The sequence below is a fragment of the Anas acuta genome, chromosome 6 (assembly GCF_963932015.1).
Source record: "Anas acuta chromosome 6, bAnaAcu1.1, whole genome shotgun sequence".
NCBI classification, from domain to species: Eukaryota; Metazoa; Chordata; class Aves; order Anseriformes; family Anatidae; genus Anas; species Anas acuta.
The window spans coordinates 24,034,214-24,060,261 of record NC_088984.1 but is presented as its reverse complement, the minus strand read 5'-3'; the positions used below and the strand labels follow the sequence as shown (position 1 = coordinate 24,060,261).

General features: G+C 34.6%; 1 protein-coding gene across 1 annotated transcript in view; it reads left to right on the top strand.

Moving 5' to 3' along the window:
• CCDC141 (coiled-coil domain containing 141) overlaps positions 1–25,765 on the top strand; it is an 82,616-nt gene extending 56,851 nt beyond the window's left edge. The window contains 12 exon segments of the mRNA XM_068685835.1: positions 1,366–1,549; positions 2,717–2,826; positions 4,659–4,763; positions 5,423–5,500; positions 9,085–9,378; positions 9,380–9,618; positions 9,620–9,967; positions 11,829–12,001; positions 20,539–20,693; positions 20,791–20,920; positions 21,015–21,180; positions 23,566–25,765. Coding sequence (XP_068541936.1) covers positions 1,366–1,549; positions 2,717–2,826; positions 4,659–4,763; positions 5,423–5,500; positions 9,085–9,378; positions 9,380–9,618; positions 9,620–9,967; positions 11,829–12,001; positions 20,539–20,693; positions 20,791–20,920; positions 21,015–21,180; positions 23,566–23,683 — 2,100 coding nt within the window. The 3' untranslated portion in view covers positions 23,684–25,765.
• Positions 25,766–26,048: the final 283 nt, after the last annotated feature.

Here is a 26,048-nt window from a genome sequence, read left to right as displayed (position 1 = left end):
CACTGCTGCGCATAAGACCAGGTTGTGGTCTTAGCTGTGATCATACTTTTGAGCTCATTTACTGTAGGTGTATTGTGGGGCATTCTTTGATAGCAGCCAAATGACAAGAGACAGGTTATCACAATATCCAGTTGTCAGGAAGAGCTGTCTGTGAAGTGTGCAATTTTGGAATTGAAATTTAAAATATTCAATCAATTAACAAAAATGTAAAATGTTCAAAATCTTAACACCCTTTTTTTTTTAATACTCATGCTTGGTAAACATATATTTATTTATTTATTTATTTTTGACATGTAGCACAGTCTAAGTCTTTGAGGGGAATTCTCTAACTTAATATTGCCATATATTTTTTTAAAGTTTGTAACAGCATTTTCCCTTGCACCACACTGCATTGGTGCATCTGTTGTGAGTCGAGCACATTCCTGTCATCACTGTTTATATTTAGAAATAACACTGGTCAAATCTCCAAATTCATCAAAATGGCTGATGAATAAAATCCCTTAATTATGGGTCACAACACTAAAGTACGTTTTAAAACATGTTTTCATTGTCTAGTGATCACATAAATGTGTTATTTTATCTGTTGTTAGCAAAGAAATTTAAGTTATGCATTTTCATTGTTTAACATATGCCTTGCCCAGTCTTAAATTTGGAGAGCAGAACTTACTTTCCAGAGATAAACTTCAAGATTTTTTTTACTCATTGTGAAGTAGCACCTTTTACTTGTTTTCTTTCAGATGATAGGCACAGTCTTAAATGATGATTTTAATGGTAATTAAGTATACTGATAGCTGCTTGCCATAATGGTGTAATGCAGGTGATACTGAGTGAGTACCAGATTCAATTCTCTCGGTATTGTTAACCAAAACTTGTTAACCAAACTTGTTATTGTTAACCAAATTGTTTATTAGAGGTACATTCTAAAGACCTTTCTTGTAAATAGAAAGATTCTCAGCATCTTTAATGGCTGCTGAAAGTAACTTTGTTTGCCAGCAGGCTAAATCTAAGCAATCTTGCTGCCCTTACACAGGTATAACTGTGGCCATGATATGAAGTCTGTGAAATTAGACAGTAGATGCACAAAATAGAAAGAACTCAGAAATAAAACGTGTTGCAAAAGCTTTAACTAATAACTTCATGGATCTAATGATTAAAGAAAATGTAGCAGCTATTAATACTTACAACAGTATTTGTATTGAAAAAAATGTTTTCCAGGTTAAATTGTAATCACAGTATTTAAGGCATAGTATATGCCACTGAAAACAAAAAAAAAAGTCTAAGAATAGTCCACTCTATTCTACAAAAGCTTGAACTGCTGATAATTATTCATTATAATAGTGTTTTATCCTTCTCAATCTACTTTAGTGTCAATTTTGCTTTGAAGATGTGAGTGCAACAGTCATTAGAGTTGGCAAGTATTCTGCAGAATGCAAAACAAGAGAAGCAATAGAGACTCTCTACAAGCAATTCAATAAGTTTATTGAGTCTACAGTGCCTCAGCAAGAAGAAAAAGTTCAGCAGATTATAGACCTGGCTAAACAGTTATATGGTGAGGAGCTGTCTGCAAATGTTGAAAAAATAAAAATAGAAACAGTAGCTTAGGACAGAAGGAAGAGGATTCCTGGATTTGTTATTTAAGAAGAAAAGGTGTTTTAAAGTATTGACTAGAAGAGGTGAAAGACTTCAAAACAAACACCTAAAATATAGAAATATGGAAGTACTAAATAGTCTGGTAGTCTGGTAGCTATTTGTGTTTCCATATACAGACTGAGTTCGCCCTGAAATTTAAATGTGGATGTCCATGTAATATTTTGGGGCTTGTAATCAAGGCTTCGTGGCTTATGGTAATCCATAATAGACCAACCCTTTGAAGTCAAAATATATGAGAGAGTTATACTTCAGTGTTGGGTGAATTTTTACATTAATATTGTAAATAGCTAGTGGAATGTGATTGCCAACTTTATTAGCAAAAAAAAAAAAAAAGTGGATTTTTCTGTAAATATTGAATTTGCAATTGTATTGATTGGTAATGTTGACTTGATTGAAAAGAATGAAGGTCAGCCAGCTTCAGTTTCCTTTTTTTTTTTTTTTCTCCAGCTCAAAATCTTTTTACGCTGTTGAAGTTAACTTTATCCAAAAATAAGGTATCCATCCAGATGTGAAAGGATGGATAGCTACACATTAGTGTAGCCTAGAAAGTCAAGTAGTAAATATAATATATTTTCAATGCTGTGTTTTTAAATTCCTCTATTTTTATGTCAAAAAGACTATTTAGAGAACTGATCACCTTTTCTCCTTCCTTCCCTCCTTCCTTCCCTCCCCTACTCTTACCTTCCCTCCTCTCATACTCTCTTCTCCATTCTATCTTTTGTTATAGCAGGGATCTAGGTGTCTTCTGGCTATATAATTGGTCTAATAGTTTAGGAGATGCTTTGAGGGCAGTGGGTTTTTTAAACAATGTCACTTATCAGACAGTAGTAAGATCAAGGAGAAGCCCAACAGAAGACATGCGGATACTGTGAGGTCCAATCTCAAGTAATAGGTAGGAAAACACATTGTTCTGCATCATAGAACTCCAGCAAAAATAAGCACAGAGAAAAATAAAATTATTGCATTATATGGAGGATATAATGTATATTGACTGTTATACTTGTGTTTGAGGCATTTGGGGTTTTGTTTTTCATAAAAGAACTTTTATGTTATTTTGCCTTTTCAGGTTTTGAAGAAGGAAAGAAGTATGTTGAAAAAGCTGTATCAAAGTACAAAGAAATTCTTAATTCTGTTGATGAGTTGTGTAGATCTCTGAGAGAATTTAAGCAGATTCAGGTATTTTTCTTTTATGTGGAGAATATATTCCATCTGCATGAACATACCAGGTTTAGTGTCATCTATTATGGGAGTGTGAGACATTTCTTGGTTCACTTTTCCATTACCTGAAGTAATGATTATAACTCAATGAAATGCTACTTCTTTGGACACTAAATACTCATTGTGTGCCTTTTTTCATTTGTGGTTGTTGTTGTTTGTTCTGTTTTGTTTTGTTTCCTGGACTTCTTTCAGACCTGTTACTCCTTTCAAGTAACCTTTAGGGGAAAGTGTCACAATTTCTTTCTTTCAATACCTAGACAAATACTTTCTTCATATTTCTTTTCCCTTGGTACTGAAATACAGATAACTGCCAGATCTATAGAATGCAAAATGGTGTATTTTATTACATTATAGGAAAAAGTATCATGTTAATATATTGCAAATACAAATCATGTTAAAACCAAAGTCATTTAAATTTAAAAAGCCTGACTTATAAAGACAACAACAAATGTATTAGTTTTGTATTCTGCTATGCTTCTTTAAACATATCTAGGTAAAATGTATCAGCTAAGCCAGAATTATGGAAGACAGTTGGAGGGATAGATTTCTGAAATAATGACTCAGTCTACTCCATCCCGCAGTCTCAAAGTAATGCGTCAAACCACATTCAGCAATAGATGTTGGGGTAACTGTGTGAAGTTAGAAGAGTTAGAGGCTTAAATATCCTTGTTTTGTTTATGTTGAATGCTGTTTCACTTTTATTTTGTGGAATTTTTCATTATTTCTTATAATATAAAAACCGATCAACATTCGAATTATCCTTTAATACACTTAAAAGCAGTAAGAGATGCCAAAAGTACAAATGAGTTTCAAAAATCATTAAATGAATGGAAAGAAACTTTGCCCTTCATTGCTAGCATAAAGAAAAATGAATATAAATAACAATTAGCTTCTTTGAGGTTCTCCTTCTGGTTCACATATACATAATGGTACAAAATGGTATCTTGTGCAGAGCAGTAGCACCTGGTTCTGTCAGAACAGGGCTTCATCTTTTGATCTGTTTTGTTAGCTGAATACAATGTAATACTTTTTGATTTTGATAAATGTAAAGTTATCCCTTTAACAGAGGTTTTTGGAGAACATTTTCTTTTTCCTCACACACAATCATTCATAAACTATTTACTGACTGCTTTAACCTTTCATTTATGTGATACTTGGAGATGAATAAAAAATACTTATTGAATATTATCAAAAGGGAATTTTCTGCAATAGAGAGTAGTTATGCAACTTATTTCAGATGAAAGATTTTTTTTGTACTATATAGAGTATTCTGAGATTCTAAAACTAATATTTTTTTATTGTTTTCCACTGCATCTCAATAATTGATGTCTGAATCTTATGAGAAATCATTCAGCAAATTATCCAGACAAATTGACACCATGAGTATGCAATGCCATGGTTAGTAATTCAATTTCCTGTCATTTTTAAACTAACAAATTGAAAGAAAAATGTCATATTGCCTATCCCTTATTATCCTTTCCTTATATCAGGTACAAATGGGTTCCTCAGATTCTTGGCCATGTACTTGAGTTCCTCAGTCTTTAGTGTCCTATGCTTTCCCTACCTTGAAAAAGATCCCCTCAGCTTTAAAAAATGCTTTTTTTTTTTTTTTTTCTTATGCAGGAATGAATAAATCAGGTTTTGTGGCATATTTTTCCATAAGCCATATACAGCTGCCCTGATGAAAGGACAGGTCTATTTTTATTGTTTAACTACACCACTGTACAGAGCATGAGTACTAAGTACTTTCTTCTGTTGTGTATAACCTTAATTTTCTTTTCACATGGCAGAAAGATGAGTGTGTTAAAGAGTTGGTTACCGTGCAAAAAGAAGAAAGAAATAGCCAAGATGCATGTAAGACTGTTATAGATGAAGCAGAGGAAAAAAAGCAGCAGGTCAGTTCGATTTTTTTTTTTTAATTATTGTTGTATTTGTTTTTACCAGAACTATATTTCTTCAAAGATTTTGTGTATTACTGGAAACTTTACTACTTATCAGGCTTGAGCTTCCCTGAAATTGAATGCTGTCAGTGTACTCTTGGTATTTTAATTTCTATTTCAATTTTTTTTAGATGCCCCTTTGCCTTCCATCCAATGCATATATTCTTCCTTACTCACTTTATTATTTTTTTTAGCCTTTTTACTCATCTATGCATCTTCTCATCCTCCTCTAACAGAAGAAACAGTTTTATTTTTTTGAAAATCTTCTTTTCATACTCTTTTACCAGTTTTCCAATGTGGTACTATTGCCACAGTATTCATAACAAAGACATCTTATGTTTGACCATTCCCTTGAGGAAGGAGGAATGCACTCCCCTTAAGGGAAACTTAAGGGAGTATAGGAAGTAATAAAGGAGACTGTTGTTAGAATTTCTCAGAAACCTAACAGGCTTATAACCTCTATTAACAAGGTATGGAAGTATTTGAATTATAAGTAATATGCTATAATAGAAGACTCATAGCTTAGAACTTGAGCAAATAATGGTGGGAATTAAGATACTTTGAATCACTGAGGTCTTCATCAGAAAAAAAAAAATTAAACATTTTCATTTCAGACGGGATCAGATATATTGCTTACAACTTCAAAAAACATTACTGAGAAGAGAAACATGACTCCTACCAACACTAAGCAGGTATCTGCTTTTCATGTTGAGATTTATTTATTTTAAAATCATATTGATGGGCATTCTTGTGCATTCTCAAAGGAATTTTACTCCTCGTTTCATTGCTTGTCAGAAATAACACATTTTTACAGACATTAATGAGCTTAGATTCTCTTAATTACAGTATTAGAAATCCAATACAAAGCCAGAATTGCCTCACTTTTTCAGCAGTCTGAATAATAGAAAAGCAGTCATAGCAAAAACGTGATGGGACAAAACTACAGCTGTCAGTAGTTCAGTATGATGACATCATACAATCTGCTGTATTCTTAGTATGACATTATACCTCAACTAAACAGCAGAAATCAACATCAAATAGTTTACTTCACTCTCACATCAAAACACTTTAGTTACATTTCAGTTGCCAAAATTCCATGCAACAGAGATCATAAGTTCTGAAGTATGAATTGCATGTTGAAGATCATGCAGAAAAACAAATTAGGTATGTATTAGAATGGTAAAAGTTCTAGAAGACAAATGTCTTATTTACAAATACATGGTAAATGAATGTGAAAGATTTCAGATTGTCAATGAATAAATGTAGTCTTAGGCTTTACAAAAATAAAAATAAAAAATATAATTGACTTTAATTCCTTTATCTTATAGAACATTTTGATGCATTGGGGTCTTGGTCTGCAAAAGTAAATAATTCACTATGTGAAATCTTTCATGAGCATATGAATGGATGGTAGTGTATATATAAGTCTTTTCAAAGGTAGGATGCATTAGCAATTGATTTAGAGCCCTAAAATTTCTATTTTGCAAGCTGATAATGTAGACCAATATTACAAGACATTAAACTATGTCTAATAGAGATTCAACTAACATTAGCATTCCCTTCAGTTCAATACAGAATACCCTCTTCTCTGCTGATGAGACAAAATTGAGTTTAATTAACTTTGTCACCTCTGTTTCAAGCCAATGAGAGTTTCACCTTTGACTTGTAGCCTAGATTTTACTCAGAATTTTGTGTCTGTTTCAAAAAAGCCACCCTCCGGAAAATCACCTCACCCAGCAGATGGCCATAGCTCTATTTCCTATTTTGCAAGGCCACAACCCTGTCAGTCCTTGTCAGACTGTGCATCAGCTGTCAATGGAAGAAGTGAAGGGTATGCAGAACAGCAAATATCAGATGTGAAGTATGGCAACTATGATACCTCCACTCTTTTCATCACTCCATACTTCACTTAAAGAAGTAGTAGCTTCTTCTTACTAGAGCTTTTCTGTCTTCCATTTTCATTCCTTCTGAGAAAAGACCTGGCCCACTCTCAGCCTCTCCTCCAGTGAGACAACAGTATATACTTTTGTCTGCACTTCTGCAAGCTATTTTTGCAGTATTATTTTGCTTCAGTAATAAGTAGCACCCTCTAGAAAGTGGGTGCTTCTCGTGCTTATTTAATTGCAGGTATCACACAAGGACTAAAGACCTCATGCTGCCTGTCTGACAGTTGGCTCACTGCCCACCTGCAATTTTTTTCATCAGCACAAAAGCAGTTTCCCTAGGGTCATTTTGCAGCAGTGTTTCGAATAACTCTGCTCTATTCTGTAGTCCACCCCCTAGGTGTGTTGACCATGAAACTGGCAGCACAGCCCTGCACTAGGATACTAGATTAGTTAGTGGAGGACTCCAACATTGTTTTGGCTTTCCCATAGTTGCCCAAACATATGCCAATGTGTGCACATATGCATATGCTCTTCAATAGGATGGATCTGGATCATTAACTTCATTCAGACAATAGAAACTGTCAATTTGGACATTTTGACCCATGCTTTTTACTTATACCTGCGCAGAATGTAATATTCTTGAGACTCCTAACTTAATATTTAGTTAGGTTTGGTTTATTAAACTTGTTACTGCAATTCAAACTATAATAGCCTGATTTTTGCTGCCAAAGTGTCTATTAAAACTTAATTTAAGAAAGACTTGCAAATCTGGTCAGGCTTATGACTGACATGGTTACTTCGAACAATACTGGTAAGGATAAAAGAGCTGGGTGACAAATTTGCAAACCCAAGAAATTTTTATAAGCAAAATGAAATCTATTTCTAAAAATAACTATTTCCTAGGAATAGTTGACAATTATTTAGAAACCCGGTAAAAATTTTGAATACATACCAAGTGAAGAAGCAACTCAAGTGTTTATATTTTTTTCTTAGTAATTGGAAAGGTGAAAAAATTACATATTTCGCTAAACTGGAAAGAGAATTATTATGTTTATGTCCATGATGTATTCCTTTTCAGAGATATTTTGGGAGTTGGTGCTCATTAGAGCATGCATGTGGAAAGCATTTAATACACAAACTTGAGTTTCATCTTATAAGTGAAATGAATGTTTTAGATAAAATAGACACTGTAAAAAAAAAAACAAAACAAAACAAAACAAAACAACTTTCTTCAATTCATTCATTTGCATATTTGGCAAGGGTCATCTGGGTTTTAAATAATTATTTTATTAACTTAGAAAAAAATCTGTATTAATTTTACCATATCTACAGATATGGGTGCATACATACAGATCAAGTGTGCATGTAAGGTTCTGCTTCTTTTTTCTTTTACTGTGGTAATTAGTGCTCCAATGATTAGGTTCTATTATAAAGCAATAAAACAAAACAAAAGTCCAAAGAACTGTGCTGCTGCAGTTGTGTACTGGGTACTGCCAAAGAGGTCTGGTTTGGAGAGCAAAGACACCCGGTGTACCACACCATACCTTTGATTGAACTGTTTATAGGTGACAGAAACATTGCTTATTGGATTAAATATGTTTTTAAGAGAACAACAAGAGTACATAAGAAACATTGTGAACACCTTTGCTGTGAGCCATGACACAAACAAAGCCTGATAGCCCAGACTATGTGGTTACACACTAAACAAAACTCAAGAGGCAGGCAGTAATAAATCAAATGTCTTTGATGTTTTGCAATTGAAGTGAATGCACTCATGATAAATCCAATTACTTGTAAAATATGATGGGTTCAAGGAAATAAAAAAATAATTTTACAATTAATTTTGTGTTAATATCTGAACAAGGTCTTGTAACAACTGTCACAAAATAAGGAAAAGATAAAATGCTTGAAAAAAATGTCTTAAAGATTTAATTTTAAATTTTGAATATGACCAATGACTCAAATAACAGAAGTCCAGTTACTTAGCTGTTAATCTATTTTTGTTATGTAACCGTTTTCCATTGAGACGGCATTGTGCCATCTCCTTTCACACTCACACACTACAAATGCTCTTGTAAAAAGAGCAAGAAATCCACATGTTGTCATTTGTTTACAGGAAGAGGTACTTTTATTGTTACTGCTGTATTAAGTTCTTCTACTATGTTTTCTGCTAGTCCATCCAAACAGAAATTCCAGTTAACTTCTGCAAACTTTTCTAATGACTATCCTTTCCTCGTGTTTCTTCCTGTTTCTCAGAATAATTAAGCTTAATTAGAGGAAATATTCCAAATATTGTTGATAGCTTCTACATGAAAAGGTGACGCTTAGTAACTCATTCTTTCTCTCTGTTTTTCTTCTTTCGCTTCTCTTCTGTCCACTCCTAATTTAAGGAGAGGAATAAATTGGCTGATATTCCAATTATCTGCCCAGCTGGTAAGGATCTTGTTTCACAGGATACAGAGCTGTTATCTTCGGCCAAAGAGAAGAGCTTACAGACTGAGTTCCTGGCAGAAGAAATACCCTCTGGAGATGAATATGAGTGTATATCACCTGATGATATCTCTTTGCCACTGCTTTCTGAGACACCAGAATCAAATGTCTTATTTTCTGAAACGGAGCTAGAAGAGCAGTGCTATTGTAGTTCGCATAATCTGCATGCCAGTTCCTATAGCTTGCAAATACAAAAAAACCACTATTGGTAAAAAGTTGATGGAAGCATCTGATCTCTTAACAAATTCTACTTATGCTGATGCTACAAAAATTAGAATGGAAATTCCATCTGATCAGTTTGAGAAGTTTTATATCTCTTCAGCAGATTCTGATCCAAAAGTCAGAGTAGAAGCTCCTTTAGCTTATAGTTTACAAGCAATATCTGAGGCTAGCACTGCTTCCTGCACAGTGAATGCCAAACCAGTATATAGCATGAGAAGTGTGCAAAACACATTTGCAACACCTTGAACTTCGTAAAAGCATGGCAGAAGCACAAGAACAATTGCATGACTTGAATAACTGTAATAAAACCCAGGACAGGCTGCATGCTTTGCCTGATGCATTCTCAGGTTTCATGTTTCAATCAGACGCCACCAGAAGCTGTCAGAGGCAGATGGTTACCCGAGAAGAGATTAAAAGTGCATCAGAAAAGAACAGCATGGCCAGCCTAACTGGACAGGCGCCTAACTTCTCCCAGCTTCTGTCTAATGTAACCGTCATGGAAGGTTCTCCAGTAACCTTGGAAGTAGAAGTAACAGGATTCCCAGAGCCTACACTGACATGGTGGGTAGCTTATAACAAGAAAAACTAAATATACCTATTAGTGAAGCACACTGAATCACTTATATCTATATACATTAATCTATAGACTAGAATAAATGGCTTGTATCCTTACCACTCCACAGTTCTGCATGTTTCCCACTTTAAAAATTGTTTTGACAATTAACCTACTTGAAATAATCTCTCTGTACTTAATTATATGAATAATGAGAGTTTCAAACACATGCAAACATATCCAACATTCTTAAGTAATTCATCTTCGTTGTTTCAGGAACTTGCCACAATATACAGACAGACACAAATATTTATAGTCACTATGTATAGGTGTGCACAAATTTATACAGAAGTGAAAGAGTTGTCAAAACCAGGAGAGGTTACAGGTTAAAAAAACAAAACCCTAGTGTCTACACTATGAGTAACCATTTTATATGAAATACTTGCTCTCTCTGTTTCTCACTTTGAATTGCTACATGTCTAATTTGTCTAATTAGATTTCTTTATACTCTATTGTGAGAAATACAGATATTGTTATACAAACATTTTTTAATATAACTTTTTAAAAGTTCCATGCAAAGATAGACAGGGACTGAAAGAGGAGGCAGGATTCCAAGACTTCAGTGTTAGTCCTGTATTTGCTGGCCTATTTTTCATAAACTTTTACCTTGTTTGCCGTTCTGTCACTTATTCCATTAGACTTTCACAGTGGAGGCCTTCCTTTAATGAATTAAAGTAAGGTATGCCTCTTAATAATCTTAACTTGAAGACATTTCTAATAGTACACATGTAAAATATCTATATTGCGTAGAGGGCAAAACAAGTAAACTATAAGCTCTTAGTAAGCAGAATTTTATTCTATAGCACTGAGAAAAATACTGGACTGTGCAGCCTTGGCAGTACACTCTCTTGGTATCAATAAATTTAATTTAAATCCAATTATTCTACACTTTGAGGAGTATTGCTGGTGAAACAAGGTACCTTCAATTTTGTTTTATCATAAGAAAGCATTAATTTAGCTCAAAAGTATGTATACCGATGACACATGGTCTTTTTAAGAATAACATTCAACTGAAAGCATTTTGCAAACAATAAAGTTATGAAAATAGAAAATTAATCTTTGTGAGAAAAAAATAAGTATGGTAACACCAATACCATGTATGTTGTACTGATGTACACACTGTTGGATATATAGTTGGAAAATCACGTTTGCATTTGAATTAGGTTAAAAGCAGCATATACTGAAACACTATCAGGCAAGAAGAGCCAGAAGTTTCTCTCACTTCCAATTCGTAAATCAGGAGTCAATACCAATACTTGGTGACTGATTCTCAAGTGATCACCAATTTTCTGAAATAAATCAGGTTATGTTGTTCTATCCTGTCTATTATGTGAACTAAGTAAATGTAAGTGGGCTCAGGTGGAGGAATAAGTCCCTGACTGTTCTTTATGTAGTTCTTTGTAAGACAGAAAGTTTGTATGTTGCTTGTGCATTTAAGATGCTATTTCCCCTGATTTGAATATGGATTGACTGAACACTTTATTGGCAACAATGTTTCAGAACAAAATTGAGGGGACAGGTCTTCGTGCTACTCTCCTTGATTACTGCAGTGCGATAACTGGGTGACTTGTCCATGGAAAAACATTTTCAGAGCCACATTTTCTAGTGTTAAGATTGTCTTTTCCAACAATTTGAGTAATTTAAATATGCATCTATATTCATATATAACTTGGAAAAATGAGGATTGAGAGCATGACAGTGAACTCTCTCTTGCTGCCAACTTTGTGTTATAGAGGTTTTCTTAATTTGGAAGTTTCTGCTTGACATACATGATACAAATCTGACGTGAAAACTGACTCTCTGCTTCAGGTACAAGAAGGGCCAGAAAGTGACTGCAGATGAGCACTTAAAGCTTTTACAAAAGGAGAAAAAGCATACTTTACTCATTCAGAAGGTGTGTGATAAAGATGCTGGGCTCTATGTTGTTCGGGCTAAAAATTCTAGTGGCACCATATCATCAAGTGCCATTCTCCACGTGAAAGGTAACAGGCCACCTATTACAAGAATAGACTGGATAATGCTGTGTGTCATCTATATTAGCATATCACTAATGTACTGGCTGTTCACAAAAGTACAATATTGACTGCACTGTACTTAATTCTCACATGCTAAAGCAACATGAAATTTATTGTCCTACACCGAATCTTTCGCCATCTGTACCAAACTACTTTTGTGTCACACTTGATATATTGCTTGTTTCTCAATACCAGTATTATATGATTGTTTTTCTTTCTCATAGTGATGTTGAGATAAAAATAAGTTACAAAGATTTTCTAAAATTTAAGACCCTGTTTTGTATTCTAAATATGTTGGCAATATGAAGTGTTGAAAACAGTTTTAATGTCTATTACATGTCAAAATACACCCAGATAGTGCACTCAGATCAACATACTTTCTATGATACAATTTTTGTTGGGGATGGAGGAGGGCATATAATTTTATTTTAAACATAAGATTTATTATTTCCAATGATGTTTTTCTCATTTACCTTTTATTTATTTATTTATTTATTTATTATTTATCTGTAAGGTAAAGCTTCTTAGTATAAAATGGTAATATTCATGATTGTACTGCCATAGATCAGATTTAAATTTCAGTTTTATTCCAAAGAGTCATCTCCACAAATAAAAGCTGCAGTAGTTACAACAGAGATGTGATAATCTGCACTACAGAGATTTGACCCAGAATTGTCAGGATTTGTGTAAGCAATGCTTAGCATAAAGTAGAACAAAACCTGCAGATGTTTACAAAATGAGACCTTCCAACATATCCATCTGCTTAGAGAGATGCTTGTGATCATTCTCTGCCTTCTTATAAAATTAAAATTATAAATATTTATGATAGTTTTCTATACTGTTAATATAGAGAAAAAGAAAATTAATAGTTTATGAAATTAGCTTTTATGCACATTTAAAAATTTTAATGCACTTATTTCAAACAATCACATTGTAGAAATACTCAAAAGTACACTCACACCAAAAAATAAAGTAATTTAAAAAAATCAGTCAAATAGAATTCTTCTGTAACTTGAAAGTAGTTAATCCAGAGCAGAAATTTATCAACATATTGCATTTCATTCTTGACTAGGACAGCCGTAGATCTTATTTATTAAGTACTTTGCTTAAATATTTGATAAAAGCAACATAACTGCTAGTGGAAAAATTAATTCATAAATCCTTAAATGTCATTTGAATCCTTCTTTACTCCTAGTATTTGTTTAAGTATCATAAAACCAATTGAGAGAAAGACACATGATTTTTCCTGCATCTTTGATTTTCATCTTTCATATTATGATTATGGTGGTGTGGAAAATTTAGAGGAAATATTTACTTTCTCTTCCACATATTGCTGAAAGAAAATAAGCCTTCTACTGTGCAGCATGCTGTGAACAGAATACATATTGCAAATTGCAGGGCGTCAATGAAATTGAACACTGACATTTAGATATGTGAGTGTAACTTTATTAAAATTCCTGTACCCTTGAAGCAGGAGAAGTTCTTAAGGGAGTACAACCGCACAATTATAAGAGGGAGCTGGAGGAAGAGGAGAGGAGGTAGTGAGCAAATGATAAAACAAAATATTTAACTAAACCCTGAACGAGCAATTTTCTGAGTTCAGTCATCTCCTGAAAAAGTCGGTCCATTCTCCCAGCTATAAAAATCACCTCTTCTGTAAAAGTTTACTTTCTATTTCACAATAAAACTCTTTTTAATTAGAACAATTTTGAATGTTTCAATTTTCATAAAAGTAAAATTCAGTTTAGTGTGCTTATGCCCTTGTGACATTATCTGCCTTTAGTAGTTAGAAACATCCAGCAATACCTTCATGAGCAAGCTGACTTACCTAATTGTTTGTTACATTAAGTAGTATTATGGTAAGAACAAACTCCACATGACTCTCCTACACACTATAAAGCTTTGTCTGCTACACAGCTGCCAGTATAACTGTATCCTGTTTATAACACTTATTTTGTGTTTGGAAAAAAAAAAAAAAAAATCTTAGGTAATGGCTGCCTTCGGTGCTCTGTTTTTACTGAGAATTGTGACTCTTCCTGAAGCCCATCATTCAAAAATTAAAAGTACTCATGGATGTTTTGATTTGCTTTCTAGTTAACTTTATAGGACACTCAGATCACTTTCCCAGGCATTTTTGCCTTCAATCTTGAGGCTAAGTTTATGTACCAAGGAAGGAAAAAAAAAAAGGGAAAAAAGGGGGGGGGGGGGGGGGCAAAAAACCAGGAGAGAAAGCAAAGATGTTCTCTTCTGCCTTGCCACTTCCTGAATCAGGCCTTTAAATTAATCATTAACTGTCCTAAAGCTAGTACCAGAGTCAGTTCTGTAGAGGCTGCACTCAAAGCTGCATCATTTAACGTGTGGATGCTTCATCTTGAAAACCACAGAAAGTTCAATGCTAGAATAATCATTGTTCTGTCATCTTTATATGGTGAGTGGGTGAGTTCAGCACAAAGTTGACCTTTTGGTTGGAGGAAAGCCACTTGTGGATCAAAACAGCAATGCAGGGTGAGCTTCTGTCCTTCAGGAGTCAAGGATTCTAATTCTGTTCAGAAAATCTTGTCACAACCCCACTTGTAGTTCTATCAAAATGAAAAACTTGAACATTTCATCTTGTAATGGAGCAGAAACCAGAGGTAGCTTGGATATAGACTGGTAGTCAGATCCAGTTGCTTGATAGCACTTCAAGAAAGACTATTTACTATTTACAATAATCAGCCCTATGAGTTGAAAAGGCAACAGAAAACTCCTAGAGGGGTGTTCTTTCTCATTCCTCATGTACATCCAGACTGAGGAATTACAAGGGAGCAGCTATGTAGACCTTATCTCTCATACACATTTACATTAAATCTGTATCTGCTCTTATTCTTAATGTTACTTAAAAGGCTTTAGAACAAGCAGAAGAGATCTCAGTTACTTGGTTCATGTGAGATTTGACAGACAATATCTGAAGCTAGTTTGCAAAATTGGGTGAGAGAAAGCTTTGAACCCAAGTGGGATTTATTCAGTCTTTTCACTATTATTATTATTAGAAACTAACCAGTAATGTTATCTGCTGTTGGAGTTTGGGTTACACACACACTCTCAAGCATAGCAAGGAAGACTGTAATCTTTGTAATCTTTGTAATCTCTAAGAGAAGAAGAGATTAAAAGATGCTTCAGAGCAGGAGAGTAGATTTTGTTCAAACTGTTGAAAATCTATGTTCTATATGCTTATGAAGTATATTCTACCCTTTACAGTAAAACTCTGCATATGTATCATGCTTCATATTTCTAGTCTTGTATGCTTAACTTTTTGTACCCCTTTGCAGAAATACAATTAAAATCTGATTTTGTTCCTCTGAGTTATAGTTTAAATAATTCATGAAATGAGGATTGTTGCTAAAGATTGTATTTTCCTTATTTATTTTTATCTTTTTTAAAATAATATTTTGAAAGTCTTATTGGTAGTTCATATACTGAACAAGATATGGAAAAGTAGTTTATCTTAATGGACTTTTTTAAGGCATTGCTGTTTGAGTCTTGATTTAGGATGATAGTCCGGAAGACATTGTAGAAGAGGAAGCTGCATTGATGAAATGTTCCTGTAGATGATCACTGCTACAATATGGTGTTGAAACACCATCCATGCTCAATTTTGTTGGCTAGAGAAGGACATTCTTAAGCTACTTCTGTCTAAGAAGTCACTAAAGAAAAGCTGCCCTCTGACTGCGAAACTACCAAGGAAGAATGGTAGTGAAAGTCCACGCTTGGTGAGGTTAACACTCCTTTTCCAACTTGAACCATAAATGCCAGTTCTAACTGAAAAAATCCATACCTCAGATTTCAACAGATCCTCATCAAAGGAAAAAACAAAAAGTCAATGTCTTGTCTCCAGCTACATCGAGCAAAGCCAAAACAAAAATTATTCCCATGGGGATCACTAGAATGCTGATATAACAGTCTTTGAACACTGAGTAAAATTATATGCATCCAACGATTATATGGAAGACCCCAGTAGATTACCTGTCACCCAGGGAAGCCAGCTGCCTTTCTAAAGAAAGTAAGCATTAGTTTTACTGTTCAGTTCAAAAGCAGATGAAGTGGCTTATAATCTGTGCTCTTGCCAGCACATCCACTCTCATTTTTACTCAAACATGTTTTTTGTGAAAGAATAAGTTTCCTACCATTGGATTAAGTCCAAGAATTAAGCTTCTATTTAAATATTAAATGACATCTTTCAAGTTGTGAAAAGAGATTGAGATGCAAAGGAATCTAACTTTCAATATCTAAGTATACAATTGTATTTAAGGGTGCACAAAAGTATTACATTCATGCTGTTACTATGTTGACACACTGAAATAGTAAACATAGACCAACTCTGTACAAATACCTTAAAGGAGGCTGTAGCGAGGTGGGGGTGCCTGGTGACAGGACGTGCCTGGTGACTGGTGACAGGACGAGGGGGAACGGACAAAGTTGCATCAGGGGAGTTTTAGGTTGGATGTTAGGAAGAACTTCTTTACCAAAAGGGTTGTTAGGCATTGGAATGGGCTGCCCAGGGAAGTGGTTGAGTCACCATCCCTGGAGGTCTGAAAAAGACGTTTAGATGTAGAGCTTAGTGATATGGTTTAGTGGAGGACTTGTTAGTGTTAGGTCAGAGGTTGGACTCGATGGTCTTGAGGTCTCTTCCAACCTAGAAATTCTGTGATTCTGTAAATCAGTGCAGAAGTTTTTAATCTCATTTTTCATTAAAACATTCCTCAGAGAATTTGGAAATTTCTGTGAATTTTAGATTAACTAAACTTGGTTTTCACTTGTCTCAGAGTGAGTACCATATTGCATTGAACTTTAATCAGAAATATTTTTAATAGTTATGTGGATATCAGACACATTTTTAATAGCTGCAAGAAATAAAATTTAAAAAGGAAGAGGTTAGAGATACTGACTACACAGCGAGATACTTGAAAGCGTCCTGGTTTTTAATGCTTCGCTTTCTAAACAACAGTGTAGTCAATACTGAGTACTGCTTTGTTGGTAATCTGGTTTAAATACTCTTGTTTTGATGACTCTGATGAGTTCCACAAAAAAATTGCTGGAAAATTCCTGCCAGGCTTCCTTCCCCCTCCTCTCTCCCCACCCCTATTTTTTTTCTCTTTGTAGTTCGTGTTGTGTATACCTTGCTTCCTTCTTTTAACTATTCTGTACAAGCAGAATAGTACACATGGGTGTTTTGAATTCCATTTTTTCTGCATTCTTGTTTTACCATACTGAGCTCCCACGGCCACAGTTTTGAACCTACAATTAATGTAAGATCCAAGAATATTTATATCTTACTGACCGCTCTTTTAAGGAGCAGTTTTAGATATCTCTTCAGACTCACAACAAAAATATTCTGCTTAGGTACTTTACTAACCTAACTTCTCTTCCTCCTTCCCCATATACAGGCACCCGTTTAAAAAGAAAGTGGTGAACGAGATTGCATGACTAGAAGAAGTGGAATTATGTGAAAGGGTGCTTACACAAGGTGTACAAATTTGGAGGGGAAAGGGGAAATTCTTTTTATTTTTCAAAAGAAGCAGCTGATTGTGGGTCTAGGTGTGAGTCAATAAGCAAAGGGAGGCTGAGGCATTCCTCTGGTTGGCTTTGGATCAAACGTGGATGGAGCTGCAGTGGAGAAGGTGGCTTCCTCTCAAATGACTGGTAAAGTATGCCTATTTCTGCTCCTTTTTCTGGAGACTTTGGTAGACTAAGGTAGTATTATTTTGTGTGTGCGGGGGAGTCTTTAAAAATTACAGCTTAGTTTCCTTTTTGAGGCATGGTATTCAATGAGACTTGAGCTCTGGATATGGTTATTGCTGATCAGCTGGGATCATTGGCCCACTTGATTTTTCTTAATAAAATTCCTTCTGAGTGTGTTAGTAGCTTGACTAAAACAAAAATCACCAAACAATAAAATACAGTTTCAAGTAAGAGTAATGCTGAGAGTAATCCAAATTCTCTGAGCAGCATGGTATGAATCTCAGTCTAGTCTAAATTTTTGTAGACAATACAGTTAGACGTTGGTAAAATTTCCTAACATCGCATTTCAAGACATTCAGAGGTTTGAAAATTACATGCGCAGAGTAAACAGATTAAGAATAACCATGAATCATAGTAATAAAAACTGGCTGCTGAAAACAATTTGGCTTGATCTGGTACCACCTGTGTTTGAGCATCAGTGGGGGTGGTAAAAAACACGTGATGAAGTCAAACCCAGGTTTCTCCCCACCTGCAGTTTTTGCAGACCTCTGAGTTTTCCTTTTCATGCTTGCCAGTTCCCCAGTTCACAGCAGAATTGTACTGTTTCCAACATATATATAACATTTAATATTATGAATTGAATAGACAAATTTCTTGGATGAAGTTGACAGAGTGGGTTTTCAGTAGCCCTGACAACCTGAAATTTGGTTTCTTCCATAAGGCAGGGAAAAAAATCTGTTCCTGCTAAACTTTGTGGTTCATACGATGTCTATCCTAGGAATCATTTTTAATTGGCAAGTTGTTTTAGCTTATTCTAGCATTTCATTATGTTATCATGGGCAAATCATTGGTGAAATATAATCATATATTTCCTTTTGAAGGTTGCTGTCAGAGGAAGATCTCTCCTTTTTACATCAGAATGTTCCTTTGTTGGGTACTGTAGCATGTTCCTCAAAGAGTTGTAGTTACTGCCACTTCATGTTGTGTTTTTTGTTTTGTTTTGTTTTGTTTTTTTCTTCCACATACTTTTCACTTTGCTGTCTAGAAACTGGTCATCTTAGTTTCCGTGTTCTGCTGATTTAATGATCCAAAATCAAGATGTGATCTGATTGATCATTGTCACAGTTCCATTCAAATCTTTTATTCTTTGGTTGCTTGGTTGTTTCTCCTGTTGAAGTGAAGCTGCAAGTGAAGCTGCAGATTCCAAATCTCTGCAATGTAACAATGGTGGCAGCTTGTGTATGCTAGCTTTCAACAGCTGAGAGCTCAGCTGTTGATCTACTGAGCTATCTTAGGTTAGCAAGAGTATGAGAGTAAAAGTCACATACTTCTGCTTTGTGTTGTGGCCTCAGACCTACAGGATGGGAAGAATGTTATGCAGCTAAGACTTTATTGAAAGCTTCTTTTGAGTAATAGCTTACCTAAGCAAAGAATGTATTAATACAGGAGGTGAAAATGTCTGCCTCACCATGTTGACAGTCCCACGTTAGGCAAATACATCCAAAGGAGAGTGGCTAGTAATCCATATATTATGGATTTAAATGTTGCTGGCAACGTTTGTGACATATGCTGGTTTTTGTTTCACAATAACATAAAGCAAAAGTATTTATTGTAATACAATGGGGTGATGCTGGCATAGTTTGTAGTACATTTCAGTAACCTTCAATTTCTGAAAAGACTGATTAGTTTTGCTCAATATTACGGAGATATATTATAGTTTATCATAAAGAGGAATAAGAAATAGGGAAGCAAAATGTTTATATTTGTTACAGTATTTATCTTTCTGTGTATTCTGTGTGTTAGCATCAGAGCTGCTCTGAATTCCCTGTGTCATAAATACTTATTCTGAATTCTGAAGTCTTATTCTTCTTTTAATGTGGCCATGGAGGTAGAATTTAAGTGGAACTTTGGGTAGAAGTATGATGCTTCAGTACATCCAGCTTTACAGCTCATTAAAGTTATTGTCACATAAAGCAAAGCTCTGATTCAGTACAAACTGACTCAGATGACTGAAATTTCTTCAAATATTTCTGATGAGTTAATTTGTATTGGCCAGACTTTGTGCTCTGGTATTGGCTCAGGTATCATCTGTCCTCCTACAGTTGGCATGAAACCAATACAAACTCTACCTCATGTGCTCTGGTTATTGCAAAATAAATGCAATTATGTGTCCATGCTTCATCTAAATCAAATATGTACTGCATAATCTCATAGTGTGTGGCCTCAGTGTTAATGATGGCCAAAATATTGGTCTTGATGATAGTAGTACAGAGGCCGTGTTCTGGCTGTAATCATTGCTGTAAATATAGAACAATATATTTTTTTTTCAACAACATTTTAGACTGGAACATTGGAATAAAAAGAAGTAAAGTGTGATGTATGACAGTACACTAAATGCAAGTTAGCTGTCTTAACTTTTTTCCTTTAAACTTGTGTGAGATATTTATTTACTCTTCACTGAAACACAGTAATCCACATATATTTACCTATTACTACACAAAGAATGTGATTCGCTATCATTACGTGAATCTAATATCACTCCTGATGCATGAAATTCTTGGATGCTTTATATCTATGTGTTTCAGCAAACTTTATATTATGTAGATAAATGATGTCTGCCTACTCCTGTCTTGCAAACAAGTTATCCTGAGTTCCAGGTATCAGTGAAGGCTCTCTTTGTCATGGAATGTGGTAACGTTCTAACTATGAGAATGGATTTTTGCTTCAGTTGCTTTAGTTGTGCCATTTAAAGTAGAGTGAATAATTTTATTTATTTTTTTTTTCAGTACAGGGAAAACAGCCAAGCTTCATACAAAAATTTGGACATACAACTTTACAGGAAGGAGAAGATTTAATCCTACATTGCACTATACATGGAAAGCCCAAACCCCATGTCTGCTGGACTAAGGATGATATCCAAGTGGTAGCTGGAGATATCAGTGTATGTTCTAAAGTTCTTAAAATATTTCTTGGAGAGAGATAATACATTTTGCTTTATGCTCCTTATAATTTCCTATGTGCGTTCTATTGTTTTACAGGTTGAGAAATTAGGAGATACCTATTACCTCTTAAAAAGAAATGTAGTCCTTGCTGATACTGGGAAATATATCTGTGTTGCCAGCAATGAAGTTGGAAAGGCACACTGTTCTGCTGTTGTAACAGTGATAGGTGACTCACCCTGGCCAGCTGCATGCTTTAAGGCACATTGCCATATTACTTGAGAACCTAATTTCCACTTACTGATGTACATGTCTTGTTTCAGAGAAAAATAAAACCCCAGAAATTTCCACTGTAACTCAGACTAAATCAGAATGGAAAGATGGATATTTTTCAGAAAAAGTGCATGTCACCACAGGTGAACTACTACAAACCCAGGACACATTTTATGTGAGAGATCAAAGGCCAGTCACTAAACATCTCCCATTAAGGTAATTTGCAGCTTACTCTGTGCTACATCTTGTAATACTCAAATAGCTCTAAAAACTAATTTATGAAGCACCCATCAAACACTCTTTCTGTTCCTATGAATTTTTGCATAATGTAAACGAAGCACATACTGTGACCGCCTTTTGCATTTAATCCTGCATTAAAAGGTATTAAATTTTATTAGTTTAAAGACCTTGTAATACAATAGAAAAGTGAATTTATGTGGAACAAGATATTTAGTTTGGTGATTTATTTTTTATATCTAGCTATATTAATCTACATATTAACCTACAACTGAAAAACTCAAAGGTAAAAAGTATTCCAGAAGTTAAGGTTGATATGACTCAAGTATTTGTCCTTTGTTGTGCAGATGGACTTTTGACATGGCATTAGAGTATACCAATTTTTAGCCCATTAGCATTTCCTTTTTAAAGGAGAAAGTAGTTGCTAAATCTAACTTTTGTATTTAACATTTGCAGAACACCATTGGATATCTTGCAAAAGCCTTGAATCGTTTTCTTTGCAAGAGCATGTTGCCCAAGTAGAGCAGTTCACATTTTCTATATGTGCATACGTATATGCATAGACACTAATTTTCTTGTTTTACTGCAGTATATTCATTATTATTGTTGTTTATTAAAATGCAACATGCACAAAAACCTCTAGTAGCAATTATTTCTTATTATATGAAAGATCAGCCAAATATTAACCAACTATTGAATCTGTAAGTAATTGTAATACACAGGTAACATTTGACTGTACTGAAGGAGTATTTGTCTGCAAAATAATCCCATGGTATGTGATCTACATTTAAAAATTGTGATGTATTAATTAATAAAATAGTTGCAGCCTCCAGGACAAAGTTGATATAGGAGCTCCTTGTCTGCTGTGCCATGCAGAAATTTGTAATATTTTGGACCTTTAATAAGCAAAAGGAAAATGATCCTTATGAGAGTAGACCTCATTTTAATGTCATACATCTAGAACATGAAGTCTCAATAAACGAATATGCAAGCAAAGTTTTCTACTAGGTAAGCATCTTTGTAGAAGTATTAGTAACAATCCTACTAGCACAGGAGCAATCATTACTTGTTAACTGATTTAAGATGCCAAAGACATTCCATTATGCACTTTGAAGAGATTAAGTGAGGTATTTAAAGTCAATAGTCTTTGTGTTGACTTCCTGCACAAGGTTATATCTTGCCTTCTGAATTTAGGCTCTGATAGCCAACTGTAGCTTATAATGCTAGAACTTCATGTGCTTTGTTGTAACGTGTTCAGGGGTGAGTTTTTATATCTTGGGACTGTTACTAATCTGGTTTACTCCATTGTCAGTTCATTGTTTCATTGCGAGCATCAGGTAAGATGACATAAGATTGGGACTTGAGTGTTGGGAAAAGATTTATATTCACAGTTTTGCTGTCAGAGGTTTTCAACAGAAAATAACTGAACAATTCTACTAATAATGTATATTGCATGACTGAAACTAGTAAGAGTTTCACTGTTTTACAGTGAAAAGATGTTTTCACTAGGTATGGTAAAATAGCTTTCTTTCTTGAAGTTATTTGGAGCAATATAATGGAAAAGAGGCCCTGTGGGTCTCAAGAAGTAATGGTTAACGTAACTTTGAAAAGTGGTTGACAACCTGTGGGACTGCTGTCAGGCTTCTCCTTCATGGTCTTCTCAAAATATTAATTTTACACTGGTCATGTAAAAATGCATTTGCTTCCTGAAAATATCTAAATATATATATTTCTTTTCATACATAGTGAGTATTATGCCAAAAGGTCATAGAAAAGAGCAACATTTTTTTTTTCTTTCATCAGTTCTTGAGGCTTGCCTTATCTAGTTGTAGAGCACCATGCAAATGGAAAGTTATTCTATATGCTGATTAAAAAAGCTGTTCACATTTCATCAGAAGCTGCCTGCATGCTTTCTCTCATGGACGGCAGATCAAGCACTGGTCCCTTGTGTTTTGTTCTGTGTTTTCTATATCACTGTATCACGGTGAGGTGACGGGTATTCCAAAGCAATGAAATCAAATGCAAGATCGTGTTAATTTTATGTGGTGCTAATATAGAATTCAGTATGATTAAAACATGTAGATCATGCAGAAAGATTGAAATTCTTCTTTAAAAGATAATAATAATAATAATCTCTTATGTTTGTTATACCTAAAGTACTCTCTGATTATTTATCGTCAGTAAGATAGTGTTAGGATAATTTATGTTCTGTCTTGTCACTCTGCTTTTGCTCTTTGATCTCTTACTGCCTTAAGACCAACAACTTATGTTACCTACTATGGTGCTGATTATGAAAGGAAATGATGCAACAGCCACCATTTTAAAATATAGGCAATATTAACTGACTTTTTTTTTTTTTAATAGGTTTAAAGAGAAACTCTGGCTTCAAGGAGTGTATGTTGAACTTGTGAGGCCAACAGAGGTTAGCTTCAGTTTGGAACATGATCCTGTTCTGCATGCTTCAGAGGATCAGATGGACTGAACTACAAAATACCTGATTCATGAGTGTTCGTTTTGTTTGCTGTGTCCATTATTGGGTGTTGACCATGTGTGAGGAGAAAATGAGTCTTTGAGTGCTATTTGGTTTATATGTAGGTTACAATTTGTATTTTGGTTTCTCTGTAACTCATCATTAATAAAAATCCATCTGTGCACAGCATTTATTAGACTGGGATTTCTATTTATTTTGTTTTTCTTTGTGGTTTGTTAGACAAATCTAATAGAATAAAATGATGGGAAAAGGGAAACATTATAAACAATGCGTACCTCCTTGCTGATTCAGCAGTACCAACTGTTTTGTACTAATTCAGTCAATGACAATCAATTCCATCAACAGTTCTTCCTACTACCTTATATAGAGAATTCAGATGTAAACTCAGCTTGCAGAATGAGGAATTATGAGTTTATACTGTTTAAAGTAAAAAGCTCATAAACTGTATTACAGTTTATAATGTACTACTTTACTGTTTATATCTATTCCTGTATATTAAATACTGTGTTACCGTATTTCTAACAGTATTGAGACATTTCCAGAAGGGGCTGGGCTTCTAAAGAACTGGTAGCTAATTATTGCAAATGTTGTCTAATGCATACTTAGTACCAATAATGTCCTCAGGGAACAAGGAATCTCTTTAAGGCAGCATAACGGAGAATTACATAGCTTCTGTTTTCAGGATTGGATTGCTGTGACAAAGCAGTCCATTTCCAGTTGATGCATGTCATTGTGATCCAAAGGAGTGCATTTATGAAGCAATACCCTAGCTAGTTTGTAAGCTCATCCTTAGTTTAGCCAAGGGGATTCTTCCCCAGTGGTAAAATTGCTAAAGACATGCAGCATCCATTCAGGATACAGACAAAACCTGAACTGAAAAGTCATTTGGATTGTAGGGCAATCATTGGCAAGATGAAATTTTTGTTTTCATCTCTTGAATTCAGAGACTAGGTGTCTTTTTGAGTTGGAAAGCTCCCTGCAGAGAAAGAGGAGGACATTTGGAGTGTCATCCACTTGCAGCATTAAAACAATTGGCTGAGGAAAAGACCTGTTTTGGCTGGCTGTTTGACTGGCACAGAACATCTAGTTAGACTTGGGGCTATCTGTTCTTCACCTTGGTCCTTCTGATTCACATTTTCAAAGTCATAGTTAGCAAATGATTCCTGTTACTCATTTATCTATTTAGTGTACTGCATGTGGCTTGTATAATACAACAGATGCATGTGTTTTTTCTCCAACTGCCTATTGTGCAACAATTTGTCATTCTTTTTATAAACATTGATTAGTCCTACACTGGATTTATATATGACAACAATGCACTCACACTTCCCAGAGGGAGCATACAAGAGTTTAAGAAGCACAACATCTTTGTGCTACATCCAAGTAGATGTCATCTGTGCAAAATAAAGAATAAAATATTTTGACAGTTGCTTCAATCATAATGCCAAAACATTAAACATGTTTCCAACAGTGTGCAAGTTGGCTGGTAGTAACCTAGATTTCTCTCCAAATAAAAGCACAGTCCTAGAGAGGAAATGAGCTGAAAAAATATCATGTACATGTCTTCACCTGATCACATAAATCACTTGTTTGAAATTATATAAAAGTCAATGGCATTCTGCCCATGAAAGAGTCACAAGGCTGTGTATGTATGCATGTAAATATAGTAACTAAGGACTGATGTTCTTGCTCTTTTTAATTACACTGTATCTTTCACCAAAAGGAGTTTTTTCCAAGATGGAATGGAGACAAATATTAAACAACCAGTGGATCCCATACAACTATGTTTCTGCTAAACGTTTCTTCCTCTGCATATGTTGTTTAAAGATTTCAAAGGATATATTGTTTCTAACTGTAATAGCATGCAGAGGACTGAGAATATGTATCAGATATCTCAAAAAAAATGAAATCAACTCACCCTATAATAAATGTCCTTTTATCAGTGGAACTTTTAAGTATGGCTTATAAGATTTCCTGTTTAAAAAGCCATTCTGTAAAAATGAAAGTAGAATTCAGTGCCTTCTGATCTTAATATCTCAGCAAAGTTGCCTAATGTGTTGGGTGGTTCTTGCTTTCCTTCTTGATTGTCAGCCTGTAGAAATAAATTGAACTTTGTTATATGTGAGATGGGCTTTTTTTCCCTGATGCATATAGCATGACTTAAGTAAATAAATACATAATTTTCTTAAAACTTTTCTAAATAATACACAAGGCAGAACAGAAATCTGTGCATCTGTTCTGTCATATGGTTTTCTTACAAAACAGTAGAAACCTTTGTTTACAAACCGATAAAGAAAAGAACTGCCAACATTTTGTCAATGAGTAGCACAGATATTGCTCCAAATGATCCCATGGA